Source organism: Neoarius graeffei, chromosome 12 (genome assembly GCF_027579695.1).
Source record: "Neoarius graeffei isolate fNeoGra1 chromosome 12, fNeoGra1.pri, whole genome shotgun sequence".
NCBI classification, from domain to species: Eukaryota; Metazoa; Chordata; class Actinopteri; order Siluriformes; family Ariidae; genus Neoarius; species Neoarius graeffei.
In genome coordinates this window covers 36,732,850-36,745,304 of record NC_083580.1, presented here as the reverse complement: position 1 = coordinate 36,745,304, position 12,455 = coordinate 36,732,850, and the positions used below count along the sequence as shown (strand labels likewise).

Genomic DNA, 12,455 nt, shown 5'->3' with positions numbered 1-12,455 from the left:
GTCATACGTTATATTATTTTACCTTGCTGTTACTCATGTAACCTACTCAAAACACAACTCATTGGAGAGATCTCGTGGAAGTGGAGTACCCCAGGCTATGGTGTGCCTTAGGGGACATATTAGATTTTTCGTTTGGTTTGAAACCAAAATACTGCCACACTGCCGATGTTGTATTTTTTTTTGCCACTAACTCGTTATCTTGACTTGCCATCTTTCAACCGCAGTCTCAGTCTCTTTTTTTTTTTTTTTAGATAGGACAGTATAGAGAGACAGGAAATGAGCAGGGGAGAGAGAGACGGGATCGGGAAATAACCTCGGGTCGGAATCGAACCCGGGTCCCCGGATTTATGGTACGGTGCCTTAGCCATCTGAGCCATGACACCCCCGGTCTCAGTCTCTTGTGAAGCTTTCTGTCAGACTCCAAATGTCACACAGGGTTGCCATGGTAACGACATAAACAACCCTGCACGCGATGAGAACTTCTTTAGGAAATTGATAGAATTAGTGAAAATACGATCACACAGTTATTCGGGATGATCTTCAATTTATTATTTTATATTATGACCTCATGTACTCCATATTTATTTAGATATTATATATTTTTTTAAAATGACGGTAATGAGACCGATACCGTTGGTACTTTTGGATACCTCGGGATACCTTCTTACCGTAATACCGCCCAACCCTAATGCAGGATAAACTGAGTATGTCGCAAACTGGAAAACAAATCCAAATCGGTAGACTGAAGACAAAGTCAGGGTCGAGCAAGGGTCAGTCAATGTATAAACAGATTATCAGAGGTCAGGTGAGAGATCAAAGTTAGAATATAAATGAAAGTAGTCAGAGTCATAGGAAGTCAGGAACTATAATCAAAAGACGATACAGTCAGGCACAAGGACACAGGATGATACTTTGCAACTAGAGTGAGTGTTTGCTGAGCTGAAATAGAGGGGTGATTACTGAGAAGATGGGAAATGGGTGCGCTCCTAATACTCTGGAAAGGAGGGGCACCGTGGCGCTTGGGAGATGTCGTCTGGAGCCGCCATGTCTGGATGCCGCGCTGAATTTAGATTTTTGGCACTGTTACTGACATCACATTTTAGTGATGTGCGGTCCATTCTATATACAATTGATGTTTTACACAGGTTAATTTTTACTGTATGTATTGCTTAATTTTGTGTCTACTCGTATGTCATGCAATGTGTAACTGAGACTACTTACACATTTTTAAAACGCAAAGAGTTATCACACTAAATATTGACTTTCAGTTTATTACTGTTTACTACTCTTCAGAGTATATTTTAACTGAAAACATTTCTGTGGCAGCGGGAGCATGATCGAGTGTCAGCTGTAGGTGGTGAGGAGTCAGGTAGAACCAGCAGGTAACACTTGAGTTTCACCTGTGTTTGATTACTGGCAATTTATTTATCTGTCTCTTGTGTTCTTGTAGAGAGAAGCTAGTAACTAGAGAGAGAGAGAGCTGAGCAACCCAGCGCTGTATATGCATGTGTGTACATTAGGGTGGTCCCGAAATGTATGGGAAAATTTTTTTTTTACCAAAACATTCCGACCACCCTACCATTTTTTTACATAGGCTAAAAGAAGGTAACAAGCAAAATTTCAGAAAAATTGGTTAATATTTAGAGGTGCCACACGAGGTTGCAAATCGGGTTAAGCCATCAACATTAGTTGGTGCGTAGACTGTTGCAGAGAAAATCTCAAACCCCCAAAAAGTCACAGTTCTAGAGGGAATATGCCACTTCTATGAAAAAGAAGAGGCAGGGAGAGTTTATAGACTGATAGAAAGTTAACTTTCATGCACTAAGGGGTTCTTAAACAATGAGCACTAATCGTAATATGCTGATGAAGTTGTGAATGTTTTTCTTTCTATGTTTTTCAGATGGCTGGTAACAGTAATACAAGTAGTACCGGTAGTGCAAAGCACAAAACCATAAAGGACAATTATGTTTGGCTAATTGGTCCCACGTCCAAGGAACTGTCTGGGAGAAAGCTTCCTTCTGCTAGGGAAGTCCTTAGTGTGTTCTTTTATCTCCACAAGATACCATAATACCGAAGGGTTTAGAAAATCACAGACAAGTAATAGCTATTGTTACTTTGAACACAGGAAGTTATAATACTGTATTGTTTGTATTAATATGAAACAGTTAATAAGCCACAATATTTTATATTGTGTCTTGAGTGAAAACTTTAATGGCTTTGTGGCACCTCTAAACATTGTTCAATCTTAACCAAATTTCGCACAATAATTTCTTTTAGGCAATGTACCGTAAATCCTCTAATATAGGCCGGGGCCTTTATTTCACGCAAGTGCATCTTGGTCCAGGCCATTATTGGAAGGAGGCCAGAATTAAAGGCAGGCCTCTATTTCTATTTGAGCAAAACAGACTACCAGTGGAATGAATAAAAACGAGATTTTGTGTCTATTTGAACCTATGCTGGTTGATGCTTGGTTGCCTGGTTACCACCAGACCTACTGGTAATCACAATCAGGGGCGCCTGCAGGGTTGAACTGTAAGGTACGCACTAGCGGTGTAATCCCCCCCCCCCCCCCCCCCCCAAAAAAAAAAAAAAAATGCTTGCGTGCTGCAGTTTCTATGAAGAGTCGATCTATAGGCTTATACACAAAACAACGATAGAACTTTAACTTGAAATTGAACAATAGCCTTCCATGAACACAGGCTGATATTTGAACAACATATGTGAACACACGACAATAAACAATAAACTCTTTATAGCCTCGATTAGAATCTAGTGAACTTGCTCAGCACTACCGCATGCACGACTCTGACACACACTGTAGCGCAACGTGGGGTACATAGACTTGTTGAAAAACTCCTCGGGTATTTTTCTGAGTTTACCGAAAATCAGAGTAGAAGGAGCCACCCACCCTCTGTCTGGTTTGAAGCGGTTCTGTAGGACATTGAGCTTTACAGAGTCCGGTGCACATTTTAAGGCATCTGGTTGAAGTTTACCTATGTCTGATAAATCTGATGTCAGTGATAGCGGGCTGACTCGTGGCTCATTAGTAAAGCTATCTGATGGCTCATTTGTCAGCAAGGTGGAGCAACCATCTACTTCTGATCGTAAGGGACATGGGGAGATGTAGGTGTTCTTATATGAAATTCACTGGATGTATGGCTAGTTTCAAACTCAGAGGTAGACGAAGGCAATTCCCTCAAAGGAACTGAGCTAGCATCCAGCTGCAGCGTACTGCTGCTAGGTTGCGGAGGAGTGGAAGCTGCCGGTGCCGTGTTACTAGCTGATACTGGAGAGGACTGGCAAGCAGATGACACCCCTGGATCACTGCTTTTGGACTTTTTCGTAAAAGTCTGAAACAAGCTCGTTTGTTTCAGGGTTCGTTTACTCATTTTTGACTCGCTTCTCAATAAATTCTCGCACAAGCTCTGACTACTGACGATTGTCTGTCTCCGTTTCTCAAAACTGGAGAGAATCTCAGTGGTGCAAGAAAAGTATATCTACATTGACCAATGAGCTTTCTTGGTCACGCACACCCCGCCCACTCCTGAAGCACACAAATGCGCCGGCACACACACGTCTCTCTCTCTCTTTCTCAAATTATGTTGCATTGCCAAAGCATTCAGGTAACAATTATAATTAAAAAAAAATATCTCTCTCCCCAAGGTACGCCTAGTGCGTACGGCCATACGCCTGGCGGCGCCACTGATCACAATTGTCTTTCAGATCGGAACGATTGTGTAAGGCCACTATGATCTCAGAAACATCGTTGGTTATAGCCCCGGCCTGTATTAGAGTCCGGCCATTATTTACCTCCTCCGACAGCGAGACCGGCCAATATTAGAGTCCCGGCCAGTAATGGAATACAGGCCAGTATTAGAGGATTTACTGTAAAAAAAAAGGTAAGGTGGTCGTAACAAAATCCTAAAAAAAAAATGTTGGGACCACCCTAGTGTACACACAGATGTGTGCACATACAGTCTTAAGATCAGAGAGAAAAATAGTCAGTGAAAAGTGATCTTTAAACTAAAAATAAAATGCACCTTGAGTTGTTAAGCCTCCTCCCACTTCCTCATTCCCTGAGCTGCAAGAATGTTACAATTGCTTTCTTTGCATGTGCCAAAGAATTTTGTACAGTACTGTACATGTTTAATACAACTGAACACTTCACACTTTACTTAAGTTAAAAAAAAAGGTTTTAAGGTACTCAACTGGTTCTTTGAAGCTTGTTCCATAAGTAAGGAGAGCTCATGCATGAAGTGGCCACAAAGTTGGTTCTTCTCAAGGGCACCGGACATCATAGTAAGCCAGACGGGCTCAGGTATACGTGGCATGGTGTACAGATTACAGATAGTCATCCTGTGTAGATGCATGCAAAACACATACGGGGACACAAAAATCAGAGCCTTTAAAATAATCTGAAAAAAGTCTGATAATATGGCTCTAATTGGATGAGCATACTGTATTTTGCATTTTCTTTGTATACACAATATAGACCTTGTGCACCTACGTCATAGGTCAGAGGTCAAGCTTGTTTATCCGCCATATTGGGTATCAAGCCGCAGCTCACTTCACACGCGGAAATTTTTGGAGAGTGATTAACATTTTCAGTCAGAATGGCTTGTTGTGTGGAAGTATGGTGCTCTAACAGAAAAAGCACGAAGGGTTTATCATTTTACCGGTTCCCCGCTGATCAAGAGTGGAGGAAGAAGTGGATTGCTGCCATTAAACGTGTTGACTGGGAACCAAGCGAACACTCGCTTTATATTTCATGATCCAATTACATGAAATATAATTACTCAAAATTTGATTTAAATAGTTGAAAATTAATATTAGAAACACTAAAGCTGTGCCATACTCAAAAGGAAATAGCTTACAAGTTTCAACAGCAAAAAGTGTTGCTGGTACGTGTGAGCAGACTTCTCCCAGACCTGCCATACATGTGCAGTGGCCACTCACAATAACACCATCCTGCTCGCATATGATCCACACATCAAGTGGTTTGTTGCTAAGCCGTTGAGAGTGTAACACCTTTATGATTATAAACATGGAGATGAGACTGGGACACGAGTATATAATACTGAATGTCATTAATTATTTAAATTACTATTACAGTATTCCTAGACACTGGTACTATTTGTATTACTGTAAGTTCTTATTTTTATTCAAACAGGATTATGTTTCGTTTCAACATCGAAAATGGCGATATGCAAATAAGATCTATTCTGAAAAGTCAATGTATGGTACGGAGCTGTGAAGAAATAACAAAACGCTTTTCACGCATATGAACTAGCACGTTTCGTACCCATCCTGAGGAGAAATATCTGTAAGCTTCTAGTGACTTGTAGGCTTTTAGTGACTGACCACTGCAACCCCCTGGCGTGTTGATTAGATAGTGATATACATCGGGGTAACTTACGTCTGGCAGGTCATTACTTGAACAATCAAGTGCAGATTTGGTTTCAATCTTACTAATGATATATGCATCGATCCCTAAGACAGCAATCTTATCTCTATAGCGATTTTTTGCTGTGACATCCAGGGATTCAGCATAAGTCGAGAGGCAGATTTGAGAAGACGACATCGCGACAGCGGGTATCACTTACAAACTTGCGAAAGCGTGATCCCCAATATGGCAGTGTAAACAGATAATCACGTGACCATGACGTCACATGCACAAGGTCTATATATAATCTGTTATTTCTTGTTGGTTGGAAGCACAGTTGTGATGAAGGAAGCAATGTAGGAGAGAAACAACAATTTATATATTAATCTTCACACTAAACTTGCAAACCAGACTCAAGGGAAAAAAAAACATGTGCAGGAACCAGCATGTGTGTGTGTCTATACATATATAAACACACACACGCTGGTTCCTGCACAAGGGGTTATTTTTTTTCCCCTTGAGTCTGGTTTGCAAGTTTAATGTGTGTGTGTATGTGTGTGTGTGTATATATATATATATATATATATATACACATCCATCCTGGGAGCCTATCCCAGCTGACTATGGGCGAGAGGCGGGGTACACCCTGGACAAGTCATCAGGTTATCACAGGGCTGACACAGAGACAAACAACCATTCACACTCACATCTGACATCATATATACATTTTATATATATATATATATATATATATATATATATATATATATATATATATATACACACACACAGTGGGGCAAAAAAGTATTTAGTCAGTCACCAATTGTGCAAGTTCTCCCACTTAAAAAGATGAGAGAGGCCTGTAATTTTCATCACAGGTACACTTCAACTATGAGAGACAAAAGGAGAAAAAAAATCCAGAAAATCACATTGTCTGATTTTTAAATAATTTATTTGCAAATTATGGTGGAAAATAAGTATTTGGTCAATAACAAAAGTTCATCTCAATACTTTGTTATATACCCTTTGTTGGCAATGACAGAGGTCAAACGGTTTCTGTAAGTCTTCACAAGGTTTTCACACACTGTTGCTGGTATTTTGGCCAATTCCTCCATGCAGATCTCCTCTAGAGCAGTGATGTTTTGGGGCTGTCACTGTGCACCATGGACTTTCAACTCCCTCCAAAGATTTTCTATGGGGTTGAGATCTGGAGACTGGCTAGGCCACTCCAGGACCTTGAAATGCTTCTTATGAAGCCACTCCTTCATTGCCCAGGCGGTGTGTTTGGGATCACTGTCATGCTGAAAGACCCACCCACGTTTCATCTTCAGTGCTCTTGCTGATGGAAGGAGGTTTTTACTCAAAATCTCACGATACATGGCCCCATTCATTCTTTCCTTTACACGGATCAGTCGTCCTGGTCCCTTTGTAGAAAAACAGCCCCAAAGCATGATGTTTCCACCCCCATGCTTCACAGTAGGTATGGTGTTCTTTGGATGCAACTCAGCATTCTTTCTCCTCCAAACACGACAAGTTGAGTTTTTACCAAAAAGTTCTATTTTGGTTTCATCTGACCATATGACATTCTCCCAGTCCTCTTCTGGATCATCCAAATGCTCTCTAGCAAACTTCAGACAGGCCTAGACTTAAGCAGGGGGACACGTCTGGCACTGCAGGATTTGAGTCCCTGGCGGCGTAGTGTGTTACTGATGGTAGCCTTTGTTACTTTGGTCCCAGCTCTCTGCAGGTCATTCACTAGGTCCCCCCGTGTGGTTCTGGGATTTTTGCTCACCATTCTTGTGATCATTTTGACCCCACGGGGTGAGATCTTCCGTGGAGCCCCAGATCGAGGGAGATTTTCAGTGGTCTTGTATGTCTTCCATTTTCTAATAATTGCTCCCACAGTTGATTTCTTCACACCAAGCTGCTTACCTATTGCAGATTCAGTCTTCCCAGCCTGGTGCAGGTCTACAATTTTGTTTCTGGTGTCCTTTGACAGCTCTTTGGTCTTGGCCATAGTGGAGTTTGGAGTGTGACTGTTTGAGGTTGTGGACAGGTGTCTTTTATACTGATAATGAGTTCAAACAGGTGCCATTAATACAAGTACCGAGTGGAGGACAGAGGAGCCTCTTAAAGAAGAAGTTACAGGTCTGTGAGAGCCAGAAATCTTGCTTGTTTGTAGGTGACCAAATACTTATTTTACCGAGGAATTTACCAATTAATTCATTAAAAATCCTACAATGTGATTTCCTGGATTCTTTCCCCCCATTCTGTCTCTCATAGTTGAAGTGTACCTATGATAAAAATTACAGGCCTCTCTCATCTTTTTAAGTGGGAGAACTTGCACAATTGGTGGCTGACTAAATACTTTTTTGCCCATTGTGTGTGTATATGTACACACACATACATATATACACACACATATACACACACATACATTTTATATATATATACACACACACACACACACTAGTGCATCTCAAAAAATTAGAATATTGTGAAAAAGTTCAATATTTTTCATCAGTTATTTCAGAAAGTGAAAATATTATATATTATAGACTCATTACACATAAACTAAAATGTTTCAAGCATTTTTCTATTTTAATTTTAATCAGTATGGCATACAGTACAAAAACATTAAAAAACCCCATCTCAAAATAATAGAATATTTCATTTCGAGTTTGACTAAAACAGGATGAACACAGTGTATCTCTCGGTCTAGTTCAGTACACACAACCACAATCATGGGGAAGACTGCTGACTTGACTGTTGTCCAGAAGATGATCATTGATGCCCTCCACAAGGAGGGTAAGCCACAAAAGGTCATTGCTGAAAAGGGTGGCTGGAAAAGGTGCACAAGCAACAGGGATGGCCGCAGTCTTGAGAGGGTTGTCAAGAAAAGTTGATTCAAGAACTTGGGAGAGCTTCACAAGGAGTGGACTGAGGCTGGTGTCAGTGTATCAAGACCCATCACGAACAGACATCTTCAAGAAAGGGGATACAACTTTTGCATTCCTAATATCAAGCTACTCCTGAGCCAGAGACAATGTCAGAAGTGTCTTATCTGGGCTAAGGAGAGAAAGAAATGGACTGTTGCTCAGTGGTCCAAAGTCCTCTTTTCAGATGAAAGTACATTTTGCATTTAATTTGGAAATCACGGTTCTAGAGTCTGGAGGAAGAGTGGAGAGGCACAGAATCCAAGGTGTTTGAAGCCCAGTGTGAAGTTTCCACAGTCTGTGATGATTTGGGGTGCCATGTCATCTGCTGGTGTTGGTTCACTGTATTTTATCAAGTCCAAAGTCAACACAGCCATCTACCAGGAGATTTTAGAGCACTTCATGCTTCCATCTGCTGACGAGCTTTTTGGAGATGCTGATTTCCTTTTCCAGCAGGACTTAGCACCTACCCACAGTGCCAAAACTACTACCAAATGGTTTGCTGACCATGATATTACTGTGTTTGATTGGCCAGCCAACTTGCCTGACCTGAACCCCATAGAGAATCTATGGGGTATTGTCAAGAGGAAGATGAGAAACACCTGACCCAAAAATACAGATACGCTGAAGGCCACTATCAAAGCAACCTGGGCTTCAATAACACCACAGTAGTGCCACAGACTGATCACCTCCATGCCACACCGCAGTGATACAGTAATTCATGGTAAAGGAGCCCCAACCAAGTATTGAGTGGATAAATTAATATACTTTTCAGAAGTTGGACATTTCTGTATTGTAAATCCTTTTTTTGATTGATCTTAGGGAATATTCTAATAATTTGAGATACTAGATTTCTGATTTTCATGAGCTATAAGCCATAATCATCAAAATTAAAACAAAAAAGGCTTTAAATATTTCACTTTACATGTAATGAATATAGAATATATGAAAGTTTACCTTTTTGAATTAAATTATGAAAAAAAAGGAACTTTTTCATGGTATTCTAATTTTTTGAGATGCACTAGTATACACACATATATATATATATATATATATATCAGGGCTCAAAATTATTTTTTTTCCACCAGCCAGCCAGACTAGTTACCTTCCAAAGTAACTAGCCAAACAGAAAATCAACTAGCCAAAATTTGTTCATGTATGAATTTTACTTCTGTCAAAAATAACGCAAAAGAGAGTAGTTACCACTGTTCATGACTAATATGCATTTATTTCAAGACCCGAGTATTTTGATACTGTTTTTAAACACATAAATGAGAGCAACACAGAGCACCATAATATAATATCAACAAATAATAATATATTGGAAAACTTGGCAACTTGGTGTATGAGTATTGAAAGCAAATATACTTACTATCATGACTATAACACCCAAAATATGTCCAACATGCTTTCTGTATTTAACCATTTATGAGAGAGAAAGCATTAGGAACTTCATATTGACTAGGAATCAACTTGAAAAAAATTAATTATTCCATAAAAATCGTATCGCAGCCAAGGCCTACCCTGCTCCCACGTTTGCTTATAAGTCCTTTGTTGTTTCTCCTCTTCAGCCCGAGGTCGCTTTGTCCCTGTCTCTGGCAGTTTCTGTACACCTTACAGAAAATTCCACATCGCAACGTAGCTTTGGCAGATGTAAACAACAACAGAAACACGTGTTTAAACGGGCTATAATGTGGCCACATCTGTTGAATTTGATAACGTGATGTGGCAGCAGGGGCGTGGCCAAGTGTCGGTCTGTGAATGGAGGGCGGAGTCAGGGAAGATAAGTGGTGGAATCATTGCACCTGATGGGGATTAACCTGTGTTTGTGTGTCTTCCCCAGTGACTGCGCCCTTTAAAAGGAGAGGAGAGCAGAGAAAGGGAGCTCTCTCTCCCCAACCAGAACACGTGTGCGCGCGCGGCTGGGAAGTGATAAAAGGCTGAAAAGCAATAAATAGTTCATTGAGAACTCAGTTCTGGCCCGCCGTACTTCTGTGCTCCACCCACCTGGTCCAATACTACACATCATTACCGCGATATTCAACGAGATGCGTTATATGCATGCGCAGTAGTGAAAAAAACGACAGCCTGACTTGTACACGATATGATTCGGAATTCTTCGGTAGTTTCTGTCCTGCCGATAAACACATCGATTAACACAGACACGGCACGCGCTTAATATGTGGCGGCTTTAGTTGACGGTGTGTCTGAATCTTTGCTTCATATATATTTTTTATTTTCAACTAGCCAGCCGGGCTGGCTAGTGACAGGAATTACCTGCCAAATGACAAATTAAGTTGCCTCGGGCGACCGGACCACCGTGAATTTTGAGCCCTGTGTGTATATATATATATATATATATATATATATATATATATATATATAAAACACAGTGGTGCTTGAAAGTTTGTGAACCCTTTAGAATTTTCTATATTTCTGCATAAATATGACCTAAAACATCATCAGATTTTCACACAAGTCCTAAAGGTAGATAAAGAGAACCCAGTTAAACAAATGAGACAAAAATATTATACTTGGTAATTTATTTATTGAGGAAAATGATCCAGTATTACATATCTGTGAGTGGCAAAAGTATGTGAACCTTTGCTTTCAGTATCTGGTGTGACCTCCTTGTGCAGCAGTAACTGCAACTAAACATTTCTGGTAACTGTTGATCAGTCCTGCACACTGGCTTGGAGGAATTTTAGCCCATTCCATCCACAGCTTCAACTCTGGGATGTTGGTGGGTTTCCTCACATGAACTGCTCGCTTCAGGTCCTTCCACAACATTTCAATTAGATTGAGGTCAGGACTTTGGCTTGGCCATTCCAAAACATTAACTTTATTCTTCTTTAACCATTCTTTGGTAGAATGACTTGTGTGCTTAGGGTCGTTGTCTTGTTGCATGACCCACCTTCTCTTGAGATTCAGTTCATGGACAGAAGTCCTGACATTTTCCTTTAGAATTTGCTGGTATAATTCAGAATTCATTGTTCCATCAATGATGGCAAGCCATCCTGGCCCAGATGCAGCAAAACAAGCCCAAACCATGATACTACCACCACCATGTCTCACAGATGGGATAATGTTCTTATGCTGGAATGCAGTGTTTTCTTTTCTCCAAATATAATGCTTCTCTTTAAACCAAAAAGTTCCATTTTGGTCTCATCCGTCCACAAAACATTTTTCCAATAGCCTTGTGGCTTGTCCATGTGATCTTTAGCAAACTGCAGACAAGCAGCAATGTTCTTTTTGGAAAGCAGTGGCTTTCTCCTTGCAACCCTGCAATGCACACCATTGTTGTTCAGTGTTCTCCTGATGGTGGATTCATGAACCTTAACATTAGCCAATGTGATAGAGGCCTTCAGTTGCTTAGAAGTTACCCTGGGGTCCTTTGTGACCTCGCTGACTATTACATGCCTTGCTCTTGGAGTGATCTTTGTTGGTCGACCACTCCTGGGGAGGGTAACAATGGTCTTGAATTTCCTTTTCCAGCCTGATGAGTATCAACAACACTTTTTCTGAGATCCTCAGAAATCTCCTTTGTTCGTGCCATGATACACTTCCACAAATGTGTTGTGAAGATCAGACTTTGATAGATCCCTGTTCTTGAAATAAAACAGGCTGCCCACTCACACCTGATTGTCATCCCATTGATTGAAAACACCTGACTCTAATTTCACCTTCAAATTCACTGCTAATCCTAGAGGTTCACATACTTTTGCCACTCACAGATATGTAATATTGGATCATTTTCCTCAATAAATAAATGACCACATTAAATATTTTGTCTCATTTGTTGAACTGGGTTCTCTTTATCTACTTTTAGGACTTGTGTGAAAATCTGATGTTGTTTTAGGTCATATTTATGCAGAAATTTAGAAAATTCTAAAGGGTTCACAAACTTTCAAGCACCACTCTGTGTGTGTGTGTGTGTGTGTGTGTGTGTAGCTAGATAGACAGAGTGGAACTACACAATTATCCAAGATACTTCAAGCATTCTGCCTGCAAATATTGGGCCAAAGCTCCAACCCAGGTCTGATCATTTATGTGAAAGTATTTCCTGACAAAGACAGTGATTCAGAATTCAAGAAACCCTTTGCTACTGAGTTGCATTCTTTGTTTAGAGCCCATTA

The 12,455-nt window shown here is 40.4% G+C and overlaps 1 protein-coding gene across 11 annotated transcripts in view; it reads right to left on the bottom strand.

The window, feature by feature from the left end:
- The window catches only part of fnip1 (folliculin interacting protein 1), a 342,414-nt gene that overhangs the window by 104,273 nt on the left and 225,686 nt on the right, over positions 1-12,455 (bottom strand). For all 11 annotated transcript variants that reach the window (XM_060935844.1, XM_060935846.1, XM_060935845.1 and 8 more), the window contains one exon: positions 4,210-4,356. In XM_060935844.1, the coding sequence (XP_060791827.1) occupies positions 4,210-4,356 (147 nt within the window). The remainder of the gene's footprint in view (positions 1-4,209; positions 4,357-12,455) is intronic.